At 41.3% G+C, this 26,251-nt stretch overlaps 1 protein-coding gene across 1 annotated transcript in view; it reads left to right on the top strand.

The window, feature by feature from the left end:
* Positions 1–26,251, top strand: part of LOC146965596 (protein NLRC3-like) — a 104,810-nt gene that overhangs the window by 63,601 nt on the left and 14,958 nt on the right. Inside the window, exon 10 of the mRNA XM_085765063.1 lies at positions 11,909–11,955. Coding sequence (XP_085621189.1) covers positions 11,909–11,955 — 47 coding nt within the window. The remainder of the gene's footprint in view (positions 1–11,908; positions 11,956–26,251) is intronic.

Consider the following 26,251-nt stretch of genomic DNA (forward strand, 5'->3'; position numbering starts at 1 on the left):
TCGGATATTTCACTCAGACGACCGGCGGATCAGCTGGTGTGTGTGCGTGGTATGATCCTTTTTTTTTTTTCCATCGCGCGGTACATCTTCATGATTATCCACACAAGTGTCGACGTAGGCCTACCGTGTGGGGGTTAGATAGAAATAAAGTAGAGCAGTGCGCACCTTATCATTATGTTACTCAGTTTCATATTAAGACAGGTGGGTCAGAGCCAGTAGCCTACCGTCGCAGACTCGCGGGTCAGACATTTGGCCGCCAATGGCTGTGTCTTTGTCAATAAAAAAAAAAAAAAAAACATATAAAGTTTGCTGTGACTACGTCACTCGGCTGGCCTGGGAACGCCTTGGGGTCCCCCCGGAAGAGCTGGAGGAAGTGTCCGGGGAGAGGGAAGTCTGGGGATCCCTGCTCCGACTGCTGCCCCCGCGACCCGACTCCGGATAAGCGGATGAAAATGGATGGATGGATGGATGGAAGTTTGCTGTGCTAAAATCCAATGGGCAATTTCCTAGTATCGATTTAATCAATTTTTTTTTTACCATTTTAAACGATTTTAGATCGATCTATGTCGCCAGTAAGGCCGACTTGCCGAGCACAGATCGATGTAGTTGGATTGTAGGAATATAAATCAATTCATCGATTAATAGATGAATCGTTACACCCCTAATGATATTAATATTAAAATCTCCCATTATATAAAACAGTCTTTTCTCTCTTTAGATATAGTGTCTAGCACATCTGCCATGATCGTTAAAATCATTTATGATCAGACTTGGTGGTTTATAAATACATCCAATGATTAAATGATTATCAGTTTCAATAAATACACTCTCAAGCAAAAGACTTAAAACACAGTTCGATATCCTTATCCTTTCCTTATACTCAGACAAGTGTTTACATACAGTGAAGTTCTGCCACCCACTTTATGCTCTCGGCATCTGTATACATGATTATAGTTCTCAATACCATACATATCTGCATTATCCTGGTTTAACCAAGTTTCTGAAACTCCCACTGCAGAGAAGGTGTGATTCAAATTAGACAGGCAGAGGGTAAGTAAATCATAGTTTTTTGGAATACTACGAACATTAATATGCAAAAAGGAGAGGTTATGTTCCTTTTTTAAAGTGATCATTGATATAGTTAGACTTAAAATCTTCTTCCAACAGATTAATTGCAGTTAGACAGGAGGGTTTGTTTCAAGTCCAATAGACAATTCATATCCGGATCATTGCTGCATAATATATCATTTCAGAGTGAGTCACCTCCAACAATACCTTCAACAGGATCAAGGGTGACTACATTTGGTTTGACCTTTGGCTTCTTCTTAGATTGTTGCTCAGACAAGTTGTGAAGTTCAGCATTATCAATATGACTAAAAGGAAATAAATCGAGTGATTAGGTTGAATAAACTGGTCCTCATGTGACAACTAACTGAGAACAGGAATTTTAATTTCCTGGATCCACTTGATTCAGCCTTTGATTGTTGACCCTCTTCGGTTTGATAATCAGGCAGTCATAGTTGATGATGGCATATTTCCCTTTCTCTCTCCTTCATAGCAGGGATGAGTTCAGCTCTTTTTTTGCGGAGAAGGTCGGAGAAATCCTCATTGATGTAAATAGAGGTTTTCCTGAGTTCAGCTTTGGCCTTGGAAAGGATGAGTTCTCTGTCTTTAAATCTCAGCAGTTTTACTACCACAGGTCTTGGTTTGTCTCCATTTTGTTTAAATTTTCCATTTCGATGGGCCCGCTCAATTTCAATAACTTTAGGATTCAGTTTGAGATTTTTTGTAAACATCTCACAAACTTTGTTTTCAGTTTCAGCCCATGTTTCATATTCCTTGTCTGGGCCTAGCCCCTCTATAATAATATTATTTCTGCGGCTTTGATTCTCCAAGTAATCCATTTTGGCTATGCAGTCACAGTGTGAGGGGTCTTGCTGAGGAAATGAAGGAAGATTTTTAAGATTGGACTCAATGGATTGAAACTTTCTCTCCATATATTTCAGGTCGTCAATTTCCTTTTGAGAGTATTGCAGGCTTGTTTTCAAATCCTGAACCTCTCTAACAAGTCCATCAATATGACTGTTGGCAGAGTCTAAAGCCAGGGACACACCGGCCCGACCGTCGGGCCTCGTCGGACGGCGTCGGGAGCTCATCTGTTTGGTGTGTTCATCTCCGTCGGGTCTCGTAGGGGCCGATTCAACATGGTGCAGCCACACTATAACTGACCAAAATCGCGGAGCATCGTGTCGCACTCACTGAAAATGCATTGGGTGGCGCCCTCGGGCGCCGCCGTCACCGTGCAAAGCATGCTGGGATACCCTACGGCGCGACCCAATGTATTTTCAATGAGTGCGACACGACACTCCGTGATTTGGTCGGAGATAGTGTGGCTGCACCTTCAGTCGGGACTCGTCAGCCGTCGGGAGAGTAGACTCGTCGGGTACTCTGATTGGCTGTGTGCCAGCTATGGTGATTCTGATTGGCGGTGCCCTAAGTGAATCAGCGCGGTGTGTGGAAGGAACGGAAGTGACCACAGTAAACAAACGTGTCCTAGCCTGTCCTAGCCTGTCCTACCGCAAAAATGGCACATAAAATAAAAAGAGGAGTAAAGCAATATATTAAGCGGCAATATATATATATTAAGCATCAAAGATGTTCAATCAAACCCACATAGTTTGAAACAACGTTCAAAACACACACAACTAGTGTCACAAAGTCCGCTAGCTTAATGCTAACGTATAATGTAAAACATCATAGACGGGCTAACAGAAATTAGCATCGGCTATCGCCATTTCGTGGCAACCGAGCCACAGCAGTAAGCTGCTAAAACTGTTTTAATTTTGGCTTTAGCGCTGTTAAGACGTGGCTTGTTAAATTCTTTTTAGGAGATTAATGTTGGTCTTCCAGATAGCAAAATGACATTGAATCAGCGTTGAAGTATGGTCAGGCAGCTCTGTTGAATCAACATTGATTCCCGACATTTAAACAACATTGAAAGCACTCGTTATGATAGATGTTGAATCAACGTCATATTTTCAACCATTAACTGATACTGAATCAACACTGATTCAATGTTCATCTAAAAGCAATCTGCTGCTATCGGCGGCAGCGTATGAGTTTCGCTTTTACCGTGCCCTGCTGTCATGCTGTCATGCATGCGCGCTTCTCTCTCTCTCTGTGTGTGAGGGCTAATAATGGAGAAAGAGCACTATGATCAATGAACGGAACGCTATTGCGTTGCCGAAAGCCGAAAAATCTATTAATGGCGGACGTTATTTATTTGTGGCATATCAGTGAACACCTTGTCGGGCTGTGACATACAGTTACAGGGCTGGCGTCGGCAGCCTAGTCACAGCCACAACACCAGCTAAACGTGTTTCCTCAAATTTGAGGCGGAGTAGCCACCCTGTTTACCACAGAGATTTTGTGTGCGGTCATATGACTACCTGGCTCCGTCTGATTGGACGTCGCCAGTGGCTGCATTTGATTGGTGAAACACTGTCATTTGACAGAGTATCTGTTGGAAGCAGCCAGAGAAGCGGCTTCATTAAAACAAAACAAACAGATTGCGCATTGGATCAATAAAAAAAGTAGTGAGTATGTGTGTGTGTGTGTGTGTGTAAAATCGGCAAGAAAACAACACATCGCCGATCGTCCTTCCAATCGCCGATAGACGATTGGATCGCCAATCGGCACAACCCTAGAGTCCAGTCTTTGTGCTGTCCTCAGCTGGATGAGGAGGCAGCTCCAGAGGTGTGTCCCCTGGTACAGAACCTGGTGGTGGGGGTCCGGAGGAGCAGGCTGTCTGCGGGTGTTGGACTGTGGAGTGATGAGTTGTTGTAGAAGGAGACGTGTGCCCGTTGATGCACTTGTGGGTGAGCAGCTCAGCAGCAGGACTTTGTAGTGGAACCGGGATGAGACCGGGAGCCGGGACAGTGAGAGGGTTATGTGCTCATCTTCACGGACTCTTCCCGGCAGCGCTGTGTCCTAGACGGAGGCATGGCTCAGCCTCTCACACCTTTGAACCTACATGTAAAACAAACAAAATGTCAGGCGATTGTCATTGATTATTTTTGTCACGTAAATAAGCGTTTCTCTGACACAGGACGTCCAAGCTGCTTAGACGCTCCGGCCGCCAGTAATTCAAACCGCCATAAGCTCAGGTGTAGCCTTCGCTAACGGCAGCTGCTCCAGTCACAACACAGACCAGCAGCTTTTTTCAGTTACCAGTATGCCACTAGGTCTCACGCCGAAAACTAGTCTAAAAGCCTTTGGTGGATGTCGAATGCTATTTTAGACTCTTTATGTGCCGTGTTGTATTTACTCTCACAGTTAAATTAACAGTTTTTATCATTCACCTGGACAGCTAAACTGAAGCTGTATGCTTGAAAACATGCCAGTTAAAATACATCATGAACAAAATTTTATAAACTCCATTAAGCAAAAAACACAGCTAATATCTTTAGAATCAGTAAAATAAAATAAAAATATTTTTAACTTACTTTGACAGGAGCAGGGTCCGAGCACTGTCAAACAGGGGAGAGAAAAAAAAAAAGCCGACTGCTGCCGCCTGGCAGTTGGGATGTACCACCACTAGGTGTAAAGTGTGGAGCTTTGGACTGCTCCACTCCTTGCTCTCACTGTCTGAGAACAACTTGTAGACGTTTTTGTCATGAACTAGAAACAAGCCTTCAGAGGATTTTAACAGTAAAAAAAAAAATCACGTCTACAGCATATGGTGCTTAATTGAATATGTTTGACACCCCCTTCCTCTCATTATGTGGTCTCACCCAGTTCAGTGCATTGAAACAGCATCAGTGAAACAATGTTGATTCAATGTTGGCATTTCAATTTACAATTTCAACCACCCTTCAATGTTGATTCAATGACATATTTTCAACGTTGCATTTTTAGAACATTGATCAACCATTGATTTTTTTAACCATAACCAACAATCAACCTTTCTGACCATACTTCAACGTTGATTCAATGTCATTCTGGGCTCATTGATGAAATTTAACAACTGTGGCATTGGCAGTTTGTTTGAATGAAAAGTGAGCAGGGCTGCCTCTGGGCTACGTACTGAAATCACCACATTAATGTAAATAAATATATGTTTTACAATGAAGTCTAATACATTTTATTTTGTTAAGTCAACATGGTTACTGTACATGGCAAAGATTATTACCACTTCATGACTTTAAAGCAGAAGTATGCAGGATTTGGGCTGTAATTATTGTGGCTCAGAGACACTGTGATGGTTGAGTGACCTATTATGAGGTGAATGGGGTCTAGGCCAAAGTCGGAGGAAACCATGGAAACATGAAATGTTTGTACTGATGAAGTTCGGCTTGTGGCTAACACGGAGCTAATGCTAACACGGACACACACACACACCATGGATCTTTTATAAGATAATGTAATACATCATGACACACACACACGCCTTCGCGTTTTGGAACCTTTATTCTTGTGTGTGTATGTCTGTGTCTTTGTGTCTTTGTCTGTGTGTGGCCGTATTAGCGTTAGCTCCGTGTTAGCATTAGCTCCGTGTTAGCATCTCTATGAGCATTAGCTCCGTGTTGGCATTAGCTCCGTGTTAGCAGGGCTTAGCACAGGGGCGTCTCTAGGATTTTGACACATCCGGGGCTTAGCCCGGAAGAGTGACACATGCAATATATGTGCGCGCAGAGCGCGCGCCGAAATTTTTAGGCATAGAGACATTCTCCATCATTGGTGAAAAAGGTGAAAACGATGCAATCCACAGATCATCAAATGAATGACCCATTTTGAATTTAGGTCTATGTACTGACATTAGCTAGCTACGTAACAACACATTGTGTTTCCATTTAACACATTAGCAGCTACAGTAAAAGAGGCAGGCTGTGCGGGATCCCTGTCTGCTAACTAGCTGCTATCATGCATGAAAAAGAAAATAAACAAGATGGTTCGATGTTATAGCACATTAACTTCAGCAACTTTCCCCTCTAGAAGAAGCCCAAACTTAGTTATTTCTAGGTACACAATTCTCACACCCTACAATTGCATTTACAGATGCCAATAATTACAGATTGCTTTTTTTCTCATGTAATATCAACCAGAGCAATATCAACTAGCTGCTAGCTAGCTAACGTTAGCTACTACCCTCTTGTAGTTCCAGCTGCAACACTCTTTTCGAAATTATACATTTTTACATAATTTCTATTCCCATTACCTTTTTGATTGCTGACCACCTTTGGGGGAAAACATGGAAATCTTTTTTGTGGCATCTTGATACACTTTAGCTGCTACTAGCTACCAAAAGACAGCTGCAGCTTGCTGTTGTCAAACCTGCCTGCTGTCAGGTATTTGTTGTCAAGTTAAATGCGCCGCTGTTTTGGGTGAATGACGTCAAGTGCGACCTGGAGGTGTTAACCACTTGTGTGCCAAAGTCAAAGTAGTGGCTTTTTAAAAATATAATGAATTGTTACTCAAACCTGTCCAAAAACACTGTTTTATCGAAGCATCAACATAAGATAACCGTAGTTTGAGGATGTGATCTTAAAAAAAAAAAAAAAAAAAAAAAAAATTTTTTTTTTTGAAAATTAATATTCGGGGCTAATTAAAAAACATCCGGGGCTTTAGCCCCGAATGTTTTAGCCTAGGGACGCCACTGGCTTAGCAAACACCGCTCTCTACCTTCAGCAGTAAACACAAGCACGTGTAGGGGGTGGTGGCGGCAAGTTTTTTTTTTTTTTTTTTTTACAACAGTGACATGTGCCTCCCAGAACTGTGGGGGAGCTCCGGAGAGGGAAAAAAAGAGAAACCAACGAAGGAGCGAGCTATTTCCGGCGGACTTGCATAGTTCTGCTTTAAATTGGCCTGTATTTCTATGGGAGTCCTCGCCACTCAATCGCTCTGGTCGGCAGTCGGGGCGGTGTGTTTCACTCTTTCCTTTCTCCCGACGAGAGGCAACAGACTTGTCGGCCAAAGCCGTCGGGGCGCATTGAGGCGGTGTGTTCCTGGCTTAACACTATCTGAGTGAAAGACTTGAAAGTTGCTTCCTGACAATTCAGCATTTGTTCATAGAAAGATTTTTGCTGTTCCAGAACTTCCTGTAGTGTTTCCCAAGTGATAAGATCCTCATCACTCTGCAGCTTTTTATTTTTGTGCCGAGTTGTTGTCATTGTAGTGGTGCTGGTGAGAGGGAGGATAGGCAGAGAAGTTTACTGTCTTGCTCACCTATCCCTCAGGTTACTTCTGCAGGCTTGTCTTCAGGTGGTGACTGACTGCTACTGCAGGCTAGTCTTTGTCTGGTGGCAGGATTCAATGCTGCAGGAAGAGCAGGCCAGGGCAGAAGGAATCCACCAAATATCACCGATCACAAACACCATCCACACCCCTCGTTGTCTGTCAATCCTTCTTGCAGTACAAATCAGGCAGCACCCCTTTCATTCAAAATCCACGAAGCCCAGGGAGATAGAACAATCTCTGACAAAGTTTGGAGAATCAGGAGCTCAGATAGGGGTGGGCGATATGACGATATTAGATCGTGAAGGATTACAGCATGTAGGCGATCTGCCAAAGTGCAGAGATCGTAGGATCGTCAGGGGCACATTCTATAAATTGCAGTTCTATGCTGATGCACCGACGCACCAGATGTATTACGTCGTTAACCTGAACGACCAATTACAGTGAATTATGGGCAGTGGCGCACTTTCTTACCCGCCTAAAACAGTGTTTCATATCTCTCATCTCCGCCACTCAGCCCCTCCACCTGCAGTCTCTCTCTCGCGTGCGGGCGTACCGCACGTACGTACACACACAGACACACATGGACAACCTGATTAATCCGGGTGTGTCTGACCATTGTGACTACTCAGACACACCTGGATTAATCAGTTTGTCCAATTTTGTAAGACAGGAAATAAAGGAGCTGCCTTAAATTCAGGAAGTAGTGGGGCTGTGCATAGAGCCCATTAAAATCTGTTCAGAAAGGCTCTTTGACCTAAATTGTCTGTTTTTCAATTTTCGATTTAAGATCGTGATAAAATCGAGATCGTTATTTTATTTTCCAAAAATCGTGATATGATATTTTTGCCATATCGCCCACCCCTAAGCTCAGAGCACATACAGCTGCCAGGAAACAGGAAGGAGCACAGTCAGTCCCTCCAGGAATTTGCGATGTTGCGATCGCAACAATTAACGCAAATTCAGCCAATCCCCGCAAATTTTTGCGATCTTGCAATTTTGTACAATCACCGCAACTTTTCCGCAAATTGGACCAATTGTCGGTGCTTTCCACGAGTTACACAGCAGAGAGTGCGAGTCTGGACGGAGCGGTGGTTGAAAGTGAGTCCACGGAGGAACAGCGTGGCTGGGCTGACAGCAAGAAACTTGATACAATGTGCACACAGTGATAAGTAAAGGAACACAAGCTGAGTTGAACGTGTTGAGTGTGTGAGCTGTCCTGCTTGACCACCCGAGGCTGTGTCAACCCCGCAGCACTCGCCGAGGGGGAATCCAGTGAGTGCGCCACTGCAGGGCCGGAGCGGAGCAGCCGGCGGCCAGGTGCCCCTTCCCCCATCCTAAGGCCCTGGCCCTGGACTTGAGTAGTTTTAAACAGACATTTTAATTAAAAGTAAAAAAACTTTCAACTCTATATAATTTTCCTGTGCCTTTCTTAACAAGTGGAAAATTGCTGGTATAACAGGACCTCACATTAATTTGTGACATTTCAAAATTTTCAATTTTCCTTAGATTTTTAATTATTCAGAACAAAACTGCAACTTTTTTTTGCAACTTTCGCTGTCTCCCGCAATTTAATCGCAACAAAAGCGCTTAAAACATCGCAACATGCACCGCAATTTTTTCAAAATGTGGCCGCAAATTCAGGCATTTTAGGCCGCAACAATCACAAAAAAAGCCCGCGAAATCCTGGAGGGACTGCACAGTGGTGAATTACTGGGATCAGGAGTTTCTCCTCATGATGATTTCAGTGTCTCATCATGACTCACTGTGTCATATTCAGGAGAAGAGATGTCAGTGATGAAAGCAGCTGTTGGCAGCTGTGCTCTGAGTCTCTCCAGATGTTTGGATCAGACTTTATTTCAGAGTGTATCAGGAAACATTTCAGCTGCAGCCAGTGGCGGACTGGGACAGAAAATAGGCCCTGGCATTTTTGACAGAGAGAGGCCACACATTATATATATATGTATATAGCTTGAAATAACAGCAATATGAATGGAAAGCATAAGGAACATCCAGATCTGGACGTTTCTTATGCTTTCCATTCATGGTATTTAAAAACCAGCTGACAGAGGGAGAGCAGCCTCATTTGGTGATAAGAAGAACATGTAGGAACATGAGGGAAAAAAACATGCAGGTTTTCTGTAACATTTTAAGACTGCGCCACTCCCCCTCCCCCTTTCATCTCCCTCCCCAGGCTGAATGAACAGGCGATTGGGGAAAAAAACAAACAAAAACAATTGCTAGTCAAAGCGGTAAAAGCGTTAAAAAGCATTTTGCGTTAACGCGTTAACTTTGACAGAGTGATCATAATGATGGGGAAAGAAAATGCATTATCCAAACTCAGAGGGTTATGGAGGGATTCGATCCCACACAGGAGCAAGCGTTTTGAACACAAGGCAAAGTGCTCTAACAGTTGAGCTACACGCTACACTCACTCTCTGTCAACGGCTGAGTGAGGAATGAGCTTGCGCATCTATGGGCCTGCAGGTGCGTTGTTGCCACCTATTGGTCTGGACATGGAACAACAGTAAATGATAAGCAAGAGGAAAAAAAAAACTGTGACGGCTGCGCAGCGGCCGTCCTGCCGCACAGGCCGTTCTGGTATTCTCCAGAACGTCCAGATGGCCAGTCCGCCCCTGGCTGCAGCTGGTTTAACTGCTCCTGAACCAACAGAGTGTTTGACCTGAACAGTCCCAGAGACTGTAGACACCTGTTGAGTGAGGACACACTAATAACAACACAGCAACAAGAATCAAAGCATGTCCACTGCTCAGAGACATTCGTCTCCCAGCGTCTCCAACCGAGGAGGAAATAAGAGACAGAAACCAGGCGGCACCATCAGGTCTCTGTCTGGTCAGATATTGATGATCAATAATCAGCTCAGTCTCTCTGAGATCCTGGTCTTGTCCTGATGAGATGTGTTGTTGTGTTGAGGAGACAGTAAATCACAGTGTGACATCCAGATGTCCTCACTGTCCAGAGGCCTGGAGCGGTCAATCAGAAGAAAGTGAGTGTAGTAAACAGTTTAATAATCAGTGTTTGTGGCCAGAGATGGACAGAGTACTCGACCCCAGTACTTGAGTATTTTGAACGTCTGACCATCCACTCGTCAGCGCCGCGGAGCTGCACCGCGCCGACCGCGGTCACCGGAGCAGCACTGCCTGCACTTGCTCTCTGCCACTCTGATCACAAGCACTGGGCGCACCACGGCTCGTCTCAGCAGCGTCGTTCTACTTTTGACGGAGCCGTTGCTAAATCATGTGAAGCTTAGAGTTATGACAATCCATAATATGGAATTTAGAGGCGATGACAGCCCTACCACTGACATTTACGTCCGTTCTCGTCTCGTCAACGAAAACTCACACACGTCTCGTCATGTTTTCGTCATCAGAGAGCCATGTTTATCTCGTCACCGTCTTGTTATCGTCATGAAAAAAAGGGGCGTCAATGAAAATATTTCGTCATCGTTAACGAAAACAACACTGAGGCTACGCTGACCAATAACAGAACAAGTTGACACACTACTGGTGGTAAACTCATCCTAGAACAGACCCCCCCCCCCCCCCCCCCCCCTTGGGGGACAAGGTCCCTGTGTAGGCCAGTCCTTGTTGCCTTGTTGGCCTCCTTGTCTGCTGACCCTGACGGGGTCGTGTGCACGGACTCCTTGGCATCAACCCCCCCCAAAAAAAGATCAAGAATCAATCAATAATCATTTCCGTATGGGAGCCTAGTCTGTGCAGCGCGTTCTGCAGCGCAAGTCAACCTGCTTCGTTGCCTTGTGACGATTTGAGTACCACTGCTGACCGCGAGCATATTATGGGATGTTTAAGGTTTGTAGCGAGCCGTCGAAAAAAAAAAATGCAGGTGGCGTTCAGCACACACGTGCGCAGGTCGCTGGTCTGTGTGTCTCCTGCTGTTTCACACTGAGCTCTCCTCCGAGGTGTAGCGAAGAGAAACACACATTTTATTTCACACATGAACCAATCACAGTGGTCATAAAAAAAAAAGTCTGCAAATTTACTGGTCGCACATGCGCAAGTAGATGAAAAATTTACTCGCATTGTATCAAATTTTAGTCGCAAAATGCGACCATTTAGTCGCAGTCTGGAGCCCTGTAGGCAATAAAAGAGTTCTACTGGATTATAGTATTAGAAGAAAAAAAGCTTATATATATTTTTTTTTTCAAACTTTTTTTTTTCGATACTGCACAGCCGGGTATAGGTATCGGGGGGCCAAAAAATGGTATCGGTGCAACACTATTTCCTTCCCCATCAAACACTGAAACCATCCACTGTTCACAGCTGCACTCTTCTTCTTTCCTGGTGCATTGTGGGATATCTGGGCTGGTCAGCTCCACCTGTTGTATCTTCATCTTCTTTGCTGTGACGTGTGTTTGTGCAGCTTGAGAGTCAGAGAGTGAAAGTGTGTGTCTCACACTGCAGTGACATCACATGGAGAAAAGACATGATGAAGTGTTTCCTCCTGGTCTCCTCCTGCTCTGTATCATCACTAGATAAAGACTCCAGCTCCTTCTTCTCTGTGCTCAGTGTTCATCCATACATACCAGCCTCCATGTGAACACAGTGATAAAACAGTGTGTGTGTGAGAGCCATGTAATGTCCATGTGTGCATGCTGACAGAGAAGGTGCTGCTCTGACCCCCCTCCTCCTTTCAGGGTGGAGCCTGCTGGAGTCCCATGGTTGACACCAGGTCTGAGGAAGTGTAAGTCTGTTTTTACTTTGATTCATGGAAACGAGGGATGCACATGTTTAACCGTTTAACCGTTAACCGATAACAAGAACTTTGACCGATTAATACTATCAGTTATTTATTTTATTAGCTCCTTGTCGTCAACTCATGGGGGCGTGTCGACACGTGTAGATTTCCACGTGCCTTCAGTCATATCTCGCGGTAAAAAGTTCCACAGGAGGACTGACAGTATGTGCAGCAGCCCCCATGAAGGAAGGTCAGACCATAAATGTAGCTACACAGACATAGATGTGAATCATCTGTAACAACAGCGCTGGAAAAAAATGAAAAAAAATTTAAAAAGAGGACGCTGATGCAGCTCTCCTGCAGCTCCACAGAGGAGCTCTGCTGTTCCTTCAGTCTGGTGTTTGGCTGCACTTTGTAACTAAAACAGTTCTACATTGGACGATCTAACCTCCATATGAGTGATCAGCTGAGACAGAGCAGAGTGGATGTGGCACTGATCAGCTGTCACAGCGCACGCCGCCAGCGTTGTAATCTAATCGGTTAACGGTTAATAATCGGTTAACGAGCGTCGGTTATTGGTCAGAAAAAAAATTCAAAATGTGCATCCCTACTGGAAACAAAGCAGCACATTCAACCATCTTCACACTGTCACATCACTGACCTCATGAGTCTTCATCAAACTGTCAATAACTGCTCAATGATCAATAACTGCAGCTGTGTCTTGTTCTCTCCATCAGATTCCTGTCGACTCACAATCAACACAAACACAGTGAACACAAAGATCAAACTGTCTGACAACAACAGGAAGGCGACATATGTGTGGGAACATCAGTCATATCCTGATCATCCAGACAGATTTGACTGCTATTCTCAGCTGCTGTGTTCAACTGGTCTGACTGGTCGCTGCTACTGGGAGGTCGAGTGGAGAGGAGTCGTTGAAATATCAGTGAGTTACAGAGGAATCAGAAGGAAAGGAGAAAGTTATGACTGTGGGTTTGGACAGAACGATCAGTCCTGGAGTCTGATCTGCTCTGATGATGGTTACTGTGTCAGGCACAATTACAGCCTGACACCTATCACCTCCTCCTCCTCCTCCTCCTCCTCCTCCTCCTCTGTCTCTAACAGAGTAGCAGTGTATGTGGACTGTCCTGCTGGCTCTCTGTCCTTCTACAGAGTCTCCTCTGACTCACTGATCCACCTCTACACCTTCAACACCACCTTCACTCAACCTCTGTATCCTGGGTTCTGGTTCAGTCCTGGTTCCTCATTGAGTCTGTGTTGAGTGAACCAGAGTCTCCTCCTGTCACAGAAACCTTCTCTCTGTTGAACAGACAGTTCAGTCTCTACACGTCTGTCTCTGTCTCTCACCCACGTCGTTTTCACAGGACAGAGATGAATACAGTTGGGGGGCGCTAGAGCGCACATGACAGAGTAGACGTGCCTAGGTGAGGCTCCGCTCCGATAAATTGGGTTTTTCATAAAAACACCACTTTTTCGACCAAAGACAGTAAGAGGAAGGTTGTAAAACTTGCAAGGGACGTTTTAAAAATGCCACCAAAGAAGCAAACGGCCAAGAAGCCCGAAGAAGAAACTTCGGAAACTTTTGAGAGTGGCCTGCTAACTGAGCTAACAGCTAGTCCCTCACTAGAAAGTGCAGCTATTCTCCATGCCATAAACGGGATGAGCAAGCAAATGGTCGAGAGGTTCAATTCGCTGGAAGAGTCTCTGCAAGCCAGCCAAGCTACACTGACAGAACATGCGTCTCGTCTTTCCGCAGTGGAAGTAATGGCCAGCGACCACGACCACAGGTTAGCCGCACTTGAGCTACAGGCTAAACGCCTGGGGGATGCTAACAAGGCTTTACAAGATAAAGTTGTGGACCTTGAGGCACGTTCAAGACGCCAAAACATAAAGATAATAGGCCTGCCTGAAAATGCTGAGCCTACTCGTCCGGTTGAGTTTGTGGCCAACTTTATTGAAAATCTGCTGGGGAAAGAACACTTTCCGAGACACATAGAAGTTGACCGTGCACACAGGCTGGGTGGACAGCCTGCTAACGGTGCTAACCGGCCCCGTGTGCTAATTGCCAGGATACACAACTATCGTGTCAAGGAGCTCATCATGAGGCTTGCAGCACAACAATCCCCTCTGATGTACCAAGGTCAGCGCATCCATATCTTTCCGGATTTTCCGGCTGAGGTTATGAAACAGCATCAACTCTTTGATGACACCAGGAAAAGATTCAAATCTGCTGGTCTTCGCACGGGATTCATCTACCCTGCCCGCCTGAGAGTTACCCACGGCAACGTCACCTCCACGTTCAATACCCCAGAGGAGGCGGAGAGGTTCGCAGACAATCTCGACACGTAAAGATGTCCTTAGGAGTGTTGTGAGTGTTGGTCACCATGGACAAACTCTGTAAACGTTGCAAGGCTGGTCTCATGGCCGCCTTCAAACTGTAATTCATTTAACAACAGATCAGGTCAAATCCTAAAATAATAATATTATGTGAATTATGTTTTCTTAAGCAAACGTTTACAGGATCTATGGTATCCCTTATTTGGCTGTTTAATTGCCTTACACATTTACTTAAATTGTTGCATTGTGAGTGTTTCATTTATAAAGACTTTATATCGGAGGGGAAGCGAGATGTTAGGTTGCTATTAGCGTTTTCACAGCTTAGTATTAGGATAAGCTCAGCTGGATTTCCCCCTAACAGTATGTTTATCCAGGGTTTTTTCCTACTTTGTTTGGGAAAGTGGGATTGGGGGGAGGGTGGGGTTTTGTACACGTTCGGTACACCTGTATGTTTTTGTTTTTTCGTGTTTCTGTCTGAGGCTTTCAGTGTGTCCACTATTCAAGTAATAACTGTCACAATATGTCATGCTACCAGTGAATATTAGTAGAAGTAAAGGGTTTACTATGGTTAGCTGGAATGTAAAGGGATTGGGACATCCTATTAAACGAGCGAAGGTTTTCACCCATTTAAAATCTTTATCTTCTGACTTGGTGTTTTTACAGGAAACTCATATTAGACCGTCTGAGCAGTCTCGTTTAAGGTGCAACTGGGCAGGACATATTTTTCAGTCTACATTTTCTAGCAAGGCACGTGGGGTAGCCATTATAATTAAAAAGAATATACCTTTTCATCACATAAATACTATTAGTGATGACAGTGGCAGATTTCTAATTGTAACTGGACAGCTTTATTCTATACATGTCACTCTGGTTAATATCTATGGTCCAAATGTGGACGATGCAGGCTTTTTCCGTAAAATATTTGGTGAACTGCCAGACCTCTCAAATACAAACTTGATTATCGCTGGAGACTTTAATGCGATCTTAGACTGGCACCTGGACAGATCTTCAAAAAAACAATCTAGCCCTTCAAATGCATCAGTCACTTTAAACAGTCTAATCTCTTCAACTAACATTGTAGACATTTGGCGTTTGCAGCATCCAACAGATAGAGAGTATTCCTTTTTTTCCAAGTTGCATAACTCATACTCACAAATTGATTTTTTTCTATTAGACTCTAAGCTCCTATCAAATGTACTGGACACCAAATATCATAACATTGTCATCTCAGATCACGCTCCAGTTAGTGTTCATTTAGACTTTAACCAACAAAAACAGCAAACGACTTGGAGGCTCCGTCCTTACTTAGCTAATTAATGATGCAGATTTCTGTAAATATTTGTCAGGTAAATTTGACGAATTCTTAGACACGAATGACACCTCTGATACTTCAGACTCAAACTTATGGGAAACGTTTAAAGTAGTCATGAGGGGTCATACTATTTCTTATGAGGCATCATTAAAAAAATCAAGAAGCTCAAGATTGGTTGAAATTGATAGTAAGTTATCTCAGCTGGAGACACAATATAAACAAAGCAACAATAATCAAACACTACAAGAAATTATTAATCTTAAATATGAGTACAATACAATTTTAACAAAACAAGTCAGTGATCAACTGTCCCGTTTGCGGACACGTTATTTTGAACTAGGAGACAAGCCACACACGCTGCTAGCCCGTCAACTTAGGGGGCAGCAAAATAGCAGGGCTATACTTAGAATTAGATCTGGTACTGGAGATATACAATCCAAAATCAATAAATAAGCGTTTCGTGCAGTTTTATCAAGAACTATACAAGGCAAAAGCAAAAGGTGATGTGGATTCTTGGCTTAAAAATGTTCCCCTTCCTAAACTAGATGATGCTTCACGAGAGGCTTTGAATGCGACAATAACTTTGAACGAAGTGACAGATTCTATCAAATCTTTTACTAATGGAAAGGCCCCCGGGCCGGACGGTTTTGGACCAGAGTTCTATAAAAAATTTTCTGGGCAGATATCCCCACTCCTGCTCAGGATGCTGTCCCACTCTGTTGAAATAGAAAAACTCCCACCAACATTATATAATGCGGACATTGCTCTCATACTTAAACCAGATAGAGATGAAACAAACCCCACCTCTTACCGTCCAATTTCTATGCTGAATGTGGATTTCAAAATTTTTACTAAAATATTAGCCAACAGACTAAACCAGTATATTGAATCTCTTATTCATAGAGACCAGACAGGGTTTATTCCAAAAAGATATTCTTTTTTCAATACAAGACGGCTAATAAATATCATGTATTACAAATTCGCTACAGGTTCAAAGCAGGCCATTTTATGTTTAGACGCCGAAAAGGCATTTGTCCAGGTGGAGTGGGGATATCTGTTTAGAGTGATGGAATCATTTGGTTTGGGAGACACTTTTGTCTCCTGGATACGGATGACCTACCTTAATCCAACTGCCTCCGTGGTCACTAATCAGGACAGATCACATCCCTTCCCGCTCGAGAGAGGCACCCGTCAAGGGTGTCCCCTCTCGCCATTACTTTTCGCGCTAGCCATTGAGCCATTGGCAATTAGTATAAGGGAAAATAATTTTATTAAGCCTGTCATTATTGATGGTATTAGCCACAAAATATCACTCTACGCGGATGACATCGCTATTTTTTTGACAGACCCCGAACAATCTATCCCATATCTGCTCAATCTGATAAATGAGTTTGGTACGGTTTCGGGATATACCATAAACTGGCAAAAAAGCGACCTTTTGTCGCTCACAGCTGATTTAGACCCCTCATTCGTGACCTCAACTCAGTTTAACGTTTCAAAAAACTGGGTTAAATACCTAGGTGTTAAACTCACTAAAAAACCAGAGTTACTTTTTAAATATAACTTCATGGAGAGATTAGACGCCCTGAAAAAGAATATTGAAAAATGGAGAACATTGCCTCTGTCATTAATAGGCCGTATAAATACAATTAAAATGGTCTCTCTGCCAAGGTTCCTTTATTTGTTTCAGAATATCCCAATTTTCATCCCGATGTCCTTTTTTAAAATGATTGACTCTGTGATTTTACCATTTATTTGGGGATATAAGGCACACAGAATCTCTAAACAACATCTTCAAAAGCCAAAGGAATCTGGAGGCCTTGGCCTACCATGTTTCCTACATTATTACTGGGCCGCTAACAGTAGAGTGATGGTATATTGGCAACTGGCTAATAACCCTGATCCACAGACTGAGATCCCATCCTGGTTAGCAATAGAACAAAGTCTACCCCATAAAACCTCCCTCAGGGCAATTCTCTTTTCATTACCAAGGCCGAGAGCCACTTGCAAGGGAGAGCATTACACAATATCTAATGCTCAAAAAATCTGGATGCAGATCAGAAAATTTTGCGATCTTCCTAAGACATCAGTGCACGCCCCTATATGGCATAACCATGCCTTTCTTCCTTCAAACACAGATGCAGTTTTTAAGGAGTGGAGTAGGAAAGGAATAGGGTCCATAAAATATCTCTATGTTAATAAACATTTATGTTCATTTGAATTTTTACAAAAAAAATATGACCTGCCAAAATCAAACTTCTTTAGGTATTTACAGTTACGTCATTACATAAGACAAAATATTTCATCATCTGACTCCTTGCCAGAAGAAAGTGCTATTTTTAAGCTCTTACTTGGCCCACCAGAAGCGCAAGGTTTGATTTCAAAATTGGTTTGTACTTTCTCTCACAAACTTGCACAACCTGCTGTTAAATTTAAACAAATGTGGGAGGCTGATCTTAATATCACAATTCAAGACGAAATATGGAAACAAGCCTTAAATGACATTCACCATTGCTCAGTTAACGCTAGGTTACAGTTGATTCAATTCAAGGTCATACACAGGTTACACTATTCAAAGGTTAAGCTGCATAAAATCTTCCCCCAAACTTCTCCCCTGTGTGAAAGGTGCAAGATATCAGACAGCACACTTGCACACCAATTTTGGCTATGCCCTGAGATTCAGAATTTCTGGTGTTCGATTTTCAGATGGTACTCCCATGCACTTAAAGTAAACCTGGACCCTGATCCTGAAACCGCTTTACTTGGCATCTCTAACACTTTGGAGAACATGGGTCGAAATGTTACTACGGTGGTGGCTTATGGTATGGTCATAGCAAAGAGATGCATTTTGAAAATGTGGAAGTCTGACTCACCACCTAAATTCGAAGCCTGGCTGAGGGAGCTGGTAGGAATTCTCCACATTGAAAAACTGAGATATGAGATATCTGGCAACTTACAGAAATTCTATGGTGTGTGGAGACCTATCCTGGAGTATTTGGAACTGTAGTTAACCCCCCTAAAGAACACCTATTCTGACATATTTGATGCACTCAAGTGGACATTCAACTCTGATGTTTTATTAAGTCTCTTTGTGTGTAATCTGTTTTTATATGTTATGGTTTGTGTCAAGTCTTTCTTTATTTTTATCTTGTTTATTTATTTATCTATTTTTTAAATTAATTTTTATTATTATTATTATTATTATTAGGTAACACTTTATAATAACTATCCGTTATAACTAGTTAATAGATCATTAGTAAACTGTTAATTAATGAGTTATTAATGACTTGTTAAGTGTTTGTTAACAGTTTGTTAAGGATTTATAACGGTCCTTATAGATAGTTAATAGATCATTAATAAACTGTTAGTAAATCAGTTATGACTTGTTAAATAACAGTTAACAATTTGTTAAGGATTTATAACTGTGCCTTATAGATATCCAATAGATAACTTACAAGCTGTTAGTTAATGAGTTATAAATGACTTGTTAACTGTATGTTAATGATTTATAACTACACCTTATAAATTAGTAATAGATCATGAACAAGCTATTAGTGAATTACTTACTAATGACTTGTTAAGTATCAGTTCATATTTTATGTATGTTATTGGGACGTTATTCTAAAGTTGCAACTATTCCTCATGTATTAACTGTTAGTAAATGAGGAATAGTTGCAACTTTAGAATAACGTCCCAGTTACATACATAAGCTAATAACTAATATATTAACTCACACTTTACAGATCAGTTGTTAATAGTTTGTTAACCATCTACTAATACCAGTGAAACTTTGTAGAACAGCAAATGGGTGGAACAAGTTCAAGGTACAGAAATTTGATGTGATATTTAAAATATCAAATTTTTGTACCTCAACCTTGTTCCACCCATAGGCTTTTCTGTGTACTGTATTTTACCAAAGAAACACCACAGATGAAATGTTGAACACAAAATGTTCACAAAGGGCCGCTCTCCTCACCAGTAGGGGGCAGTTTTGGAGAGTAGCTGAATTAAAACAAACGAAGAAGACTGCTACTGGATTATCTCGAGAAATTATTTTAATTCCCACTGTTAATGCGTCACTTCAATACGTTTTAATATTTTTTCATGCGATAATTAACTGTTTAGATCTCCAATATGCGGTTAGTTTATCCAAATGACGCAGGCTGTTTGGGAGTTTGCTCCGCCGTTCGCGGAGCAGTGAGGCTCCATCTGTGGAGCAGCTAACTAGGCTACCACCGGACGAGCGGCCTATCACAGAGGCTACAGCCGGGCTGCTGTGGTGGTTGGCCGGCTAAGCCGCGGCGTCTTCCCGGGGGAGAAAACGACCTGCATTGCTGACTGACCGTTTCATTGTGAAACATTTATTTATTTATTGGTGTAGCGGTGGTGATTGTACATAGCCCATCATAGACTAAATAGTTTTGTTTGTTGATATAGCCTACAGACTACGTCACTGAATGAGACAACATTTATCTCCTAAAAATAATTCATCCGGCCGGCGGTAAACCTCTAAAAAACTGCCGGTAGATTGATGGGCTCCTTTTCTCCACTGGGAGGACGACGCAGATTAGCCGACCGACCACCACAGCAGCCCGGCTGTTGCTTCTGTGATGATCCGCTCATCCAGAGGCAGCAACCGGTTTACTGAAGTGCTCGTTTTCTCCCCCGAGAAGACGCCGCGGCTTAGCCGGCCGAACACCACAGCAGCCCGGCTGTAACCTCTGTGATAGACTGCTCGTCCGGTGGTAGCCTAGTTAGCTGCTCCACAGATGGAGCCTCACTGCTCCGCGAACGGCGGAGCAAACTCCCAAACAGCCTGCGTCATTTGGATAAACTAACCGCATATTGGGGATCTAAATAGTTACTTAATCGTATGAAAAAATATTAAAACGTATTGAAGTGACGCATTAACAGTGGGAATTAAAATAATTTCTCGAGATAGTCCAGTAGCAGTCTTCTTCGTTAGTTTTAATTCAGCTACTCTCCAAAACTGCCCCCTGCTGGTGAGGAAAGCGGCACTTTGTGAACATTTTGTGTTCAACATTTCATCTGTGGTGTTTCTTTGGTAAAATACAGTACACAGAAAAGCCTATGGGTGGAACAAGGTTGAGGTACAAAAATTTGATATTTTAAATATCACATCAAATTTCTGTACCTTGAACTTGTTCCACCCATTTGCTGTTCTACAAAGTTTCACTGGTATTAGTAGATGGTTAACAAACTATTAACAACTGATCTGTAAAGTGTGAGTTAATATATTAGTTATTAGCTTATGTATGTAACTGGGACGTTATTCTAAAGTTGCAACTATTCCTCATTTACTAACAGTTAATACATGAGGAATAGTTGCAACTTTAGAATAACGTCCCAATAACATACATAAAATATGAACTGATACTTAACAAGTCATTAAGTAATTCACTAATAGCTTGTTCATGATCTATTACTAATTTATAAGGTATAGTTATAAATCATTAACATACAGTTAACAAGTAATTTATAACTCATTAACTAACAGCTTGTAAGTTATCTATTGGATATCTATAAGGCACAGTTATAAATCCTTAACAAATTGTTAACTGTTATTTAACAAGTCATGTATAACTGATTTACTAACAGTTTATTAATGATCTATTAACTATCTATAAGGACCGTTATAAATCCTTAACAAACTGTTAACAAACACTTAACAAGTCATTAATAACTCATTAATTAACAGTTTACTAATGATCTATTAACTAGTTATAACGGATAGTTATTATAAAGTGTTACCTATTATTATTATTATCATGTGTATTTGAAGAGTACTGATATATTTGATGCACTCAAGTGGATATTCTACTCTGACACACTCGAGTGGACATTTAACTCGGACACTACATTAAGTCTTTCTGTGTGTACTTTATTTCGACATTCGTCATGGTTTGTGTCAAGTTTTTATTCATTTATTTATTTATTTATTATCATTATTATTATGTGTGTATGTATATTGTTCGTTACTTTGAAAATTGACAATAAAAATATTTTGAAAAAAAAAAAAGAGATGAATACAGTTTAATAATGAACTCATCAGCATCGTGGCAACAGAAAAACCACTGGGACCTGAAAAACAAGAAGAAGTTTACGAGAATCACTGAGAAGAGTTTAAAAAATCTACTGATTTAATCCATGAATGTAAATAATCTGATGTGAAATAAACAAAAACGTGATTTAATAAAGAATCAGTAAATAAATGAATTAATAAACAAACATATACATGTCGACACACACATCAGTATTGTGGGTGTTATGCTGACACAGGTTTTTATCAGAGAATCTAATGTGTGTGTTTATGATTATTGCTGATAATCGATCACCTTCAGATCAACAGAGCTGAAACTTTGACTGTGTGTGTTAGCATGTGTTAGCACAGCTGAGCTAACCCTAACCCTAATTGATTTTCTAATTAGCTGAGGAGCTGATCCAGGCTCCTCCCCCTCTCATCACTGCTGGTGTAACAGAGTTAAAGGGATAGTTCATCCAAAATTCAAACTTCACTCATTATCTACTCACCCTCATGTCGACTAAGGGCTGGAAGAATTTTCAGAGTCCTCCGTGGCTTCTCTGAGTTACGGGGGGCTCCGCGCAGCAGTATTTGTCCATATAATGGTTGTGAATGGATACCACTTTTCTTTGTCCAAAAAGACACACCAAAAAACATCCAAATACCTCCACACTGCTCGTCTGTAATGTCCCTCTTGTATTGAAGCCCCGACATGAGAAATTGTTCCGAAAAAAATTAAATAAGTCTATATTTTAAGCTTGTTTGTAGCGGAAGCTCCCAGTGTCTCAGTTCACTGCTCTTCCTCATGCGAGATTTGCACTTGACACAGGGTTTAGAGTTAGAGTTAGAGTTAGAGTTTATTTATTTAGCACACAAATTTCAATGGTGCAAGGAGGGAACGAAGCCGGTTGGCTTGTACATAGGTTCCACCCCTATAACAAATTACAACAAGACAAATTTCAATGGCTAACAAATAAACATAAAAAGGAGATAAAGTGCATACATAATCAATGTTATGTGAGCAAAAGAAAACAGAAATGAGAAAAAAATAAAGAGATAAAGTGCAAAGTAATTCGGTAACAAATAAGGACAATAGAGATAATTACAAAAAATTAATTAATTAATTAAACTCATAAAAGGACAGAGTAAGGATGTGGGATATGGAGAGAGTGAAAGAGAGAGAGGAAAGAGTGGGAAATTCAAGAGAAATTGAGATGTGTTTTTAACTGCTTTTTAAAAAGTGAATAAGAAGAAATGGATCTTAATGAGGGAGGTAGTCCATTCCAAAACATTGGACCTCTGTTTGTCATATTAAACTGATGGTGTGATGTGCGGGTAAAGGGTAAATATAGAGTAAGATTATTACTGTGTCTAGTGCGGTGAAAATGTACATTATGAGTGAAGGTAAAGAAATTTTGAAAAGTGACAGGGAGATCTTGATTCTTGTAAATAAACTTGTGAACAAACAAACAAATCTGATAGTTATTGAATTTGTGAATTGGTAGAAGAGAATACTTAGTGAATAGTGGTGCTGATGGAGCATATCTATTTGAATGTGAGATGAATCTTATGAATCTCTTCTGAATAGTACATAATTTCTTGAGATGTGTAGGAGATGTAGCTGCCCAGACCATGTTACAGTAGTTCAAATAAGGAAATAAAAAACTATAATATAACGTTAAATGAGCAGAAGGATGTATAAATGGGCACACTTTTCTTAGGATGCCCATCATCTTTGTTAATCTCTTGCAAACAAGGTCTATATGATTTGTCCAATCAAGTCTTTCATCAACTAATATTCCGAGGAATTTGGTAGTTTTGACTTGGGTCATTTCTATTCCATTAATGTATAATTTAGCTTGATCTTTAGGATAAGACTCGTTAATATTGCAAAAGATTATAAAGTTACATTTCTTCACATTGAGTGTTAATTTATTCAATTGAAACCATTTTGAAATTGAAGATAAATCATTGTTCACAGAATCAATCAGATAATTAAAATTATTATGAGTTGCTATAAGGGTAGTGTCATCAGCAAATAACACAGGAAAAAAATATTTACAAGATAAAGCTAAATCGTTTATATAAATCAAAAATAATAAAGGGCCCAAAATAGAGCCTTGAGGCACCCCGTGTAGAATACTGGACTTGGCAGAGGAGTGGCCATTAAATGTCACATATTGTTGTCTATTGAATAAATAATTTTTAAACCAATTCAGGGCAATATCCTCCACACCGTATCTATTTAATTTGGCAATCAAAATACTGTGATTGACAGTATCGAATGCCTTAGTTAAGGCGAGACACCCCAGGTGAATAGGGTAAAAAATTTAACTAACAGCTATTGCCATGAAACTTTCTATGTTTATTACTTAGATTGAGACAATTATTTTTTGTATTACATGTTTTCTTAAATATTATGCTTACATATGGAAATTAGACATTATATAATTAAATATGCGTGGATTTGTGTACATTTCCAGACCCGAAATCTGAAGATTGGATAAAGCCACTTTCAAAATTCTTGTTTTATTTTGTTGACATTTTAAAGTCAAAAGTTTTTACAGAGGGGATTTTGGATATCTCTTTTTATCACTTTGTAAATGAGAAAATACTGTCACCAGCCCTAAAAAATCAAATTTCGCCCTGTTTTTAGGTATAAATTGTTGTATAAATGAGGCTGTGAATGATATATCAACAATCCCCTCTGTAAAAACCTTCAGAATATAGGCGGGAATACAACTGGAAGGTTTGGTGTCTGTAAGTGCTGCTGAACTGGAGATTTCGGGTCCAGAGTATAAGAAAAAGCTCATTTTGAGAAAACGGCCTTTAAAGATTCTATTGCAAAAATTCCACAAATTGGCTCTATGCACAGCTCTACTTCCTGAACTTAAGGCAGCTCCTTTGTTTCCTGTATTACATTATTGGACAAACTGATTAATCCAGGTGTGTCTGACCAATGTGACTACTCAGACACACCTGGATTAATCAGTTTGTCAGTAAATAAAAGAGCTGCCTTGAATTTAGAAAGCAGTGGAGCTGTGCATAGAGCCCATTGTTACTGGAAACAAGAGTGTCTGGCCACTGTGAATTTTAAGGTGTGTGGGCGAGTAGGTCAGAGAAAATAAATAAATAAATAAATAAAAATAAAAATAAGAAACACTTTAGGTGTAGCCTAGTTGGGCTCATCTGTAATATGACAACCAATGTTTTCAGTTTCTCTCTGTCTGGCTAAAAATCATATCTGGCCCATGTCAGTGTCACATCCGTTTCACCTCTGTCACTGAGAAGTAAACTACTGCACAACATGTGATTCTGAGGATCGATGCTCATTTTAAGCCCTGTACCAGCGCAGGGACATATTAAATCTCCGATCAGTTCATTCAGACGTCTGATGTGTAAAAAAAAAAAAAAAAAAGCCACCGCTGTGTATCGCGCTGTCTCCGGCGGCAAACACTCGTTTTTTTACGGGTGACAGCTTCCGCGATGACGCACTTTGTAAAGGGATCTTATGGCTCGGTGAGTTTCTGTGCTGTGTCTTTTGTTGTCTAGCAAGTGAGAGTTGCTGTTTTATTTTACGTGAGGATTTAAATCGATTTCCTTTCCCCGTTTTTAAAAGTCCCTCCGCTGTTCAGAGCGCATCACGTGATGCTTCTAAACGAATCACGCTGTCGGAAAACGACACCAGCCAATGAGACCCTCCCTCGTACTTTTACGATTCGTCACTGGTACAAAGGAAATGACCATTTTTGGAACCGACACATTAGTGCAGGAGAGAGAGAGGGAGAGATAGAGAGAGAGAGAGAGCTTCACAGCGATACCTGATATGACAGGAGTCTGAACAGACGCGGCTCGCTCCGCGATAGAACGCTCAGTTCTGGTGAATTTAGGAGAAATCTACAGGCGACACCAGTCAAAGTGAAGTAAAATAAACACCCATAACGTGTATTTTAGACTATTTTTTTGTATTAGTCTGAAAGAAGACATGTTATGGAAGCAAAATAGCCCAAAATCTCAAAATTGATAAGTGCATGAAAAAACGATGTTTTTGCCTGCCGTGTCTCGCCTTAAGTCTAGAAAGACCCCAAGGGCAAATTTTTTCTGGTCCATAGCAGATGAAATAATATTAGTTAACTGAAGTAATGCATGCTCCGTAGAATGTTTTTTTACGAAATCCATACTGGTGATCATGTAAAATATTATTTTCTTGTAGGTGCTTCAATATTCTAGAGTAAACTAATTTCTCCAGTAATTTAGAAATACAGGGCAGGATGGATATAGGTCGATAATTTCCAAAATTGTCAGTATTGCCCGTTTTAAAAATAGGAGTGACTTTAGCTTTTTTTAAATCATGTGGGATATTACCAGATTGCAGTGATAACGAAAGAATATGGGTTAAAGGAGAAACTAATTGATCAATAGTTTCTTTAATCAAAATGCTCTTTATGCCATCGTGGCCTGGGGCTGAGTTCTTTAATTCCAAGATGATATTATGGACCTCTTGTATAGTTGGAGGATCGAAGGTGTTAAAAGGAACAATTTCTCATGTCGGGCGGCTACCTAAAGCACCAGAAAAGAGACCAAGATGG

This window comes from Trachurus japonicus, chromosome 21 (assembly GCF_045865225.1).
Source record: "Trachurus japonicus isolate A0001 chromosome 21, Traja_1.0".
Lineage (NCBI taxonomy): Eukaryota > Metazoa > Chordata > Actinopteri > Carangiformes > Carangidae > Trachurus > Trachurus japonicus.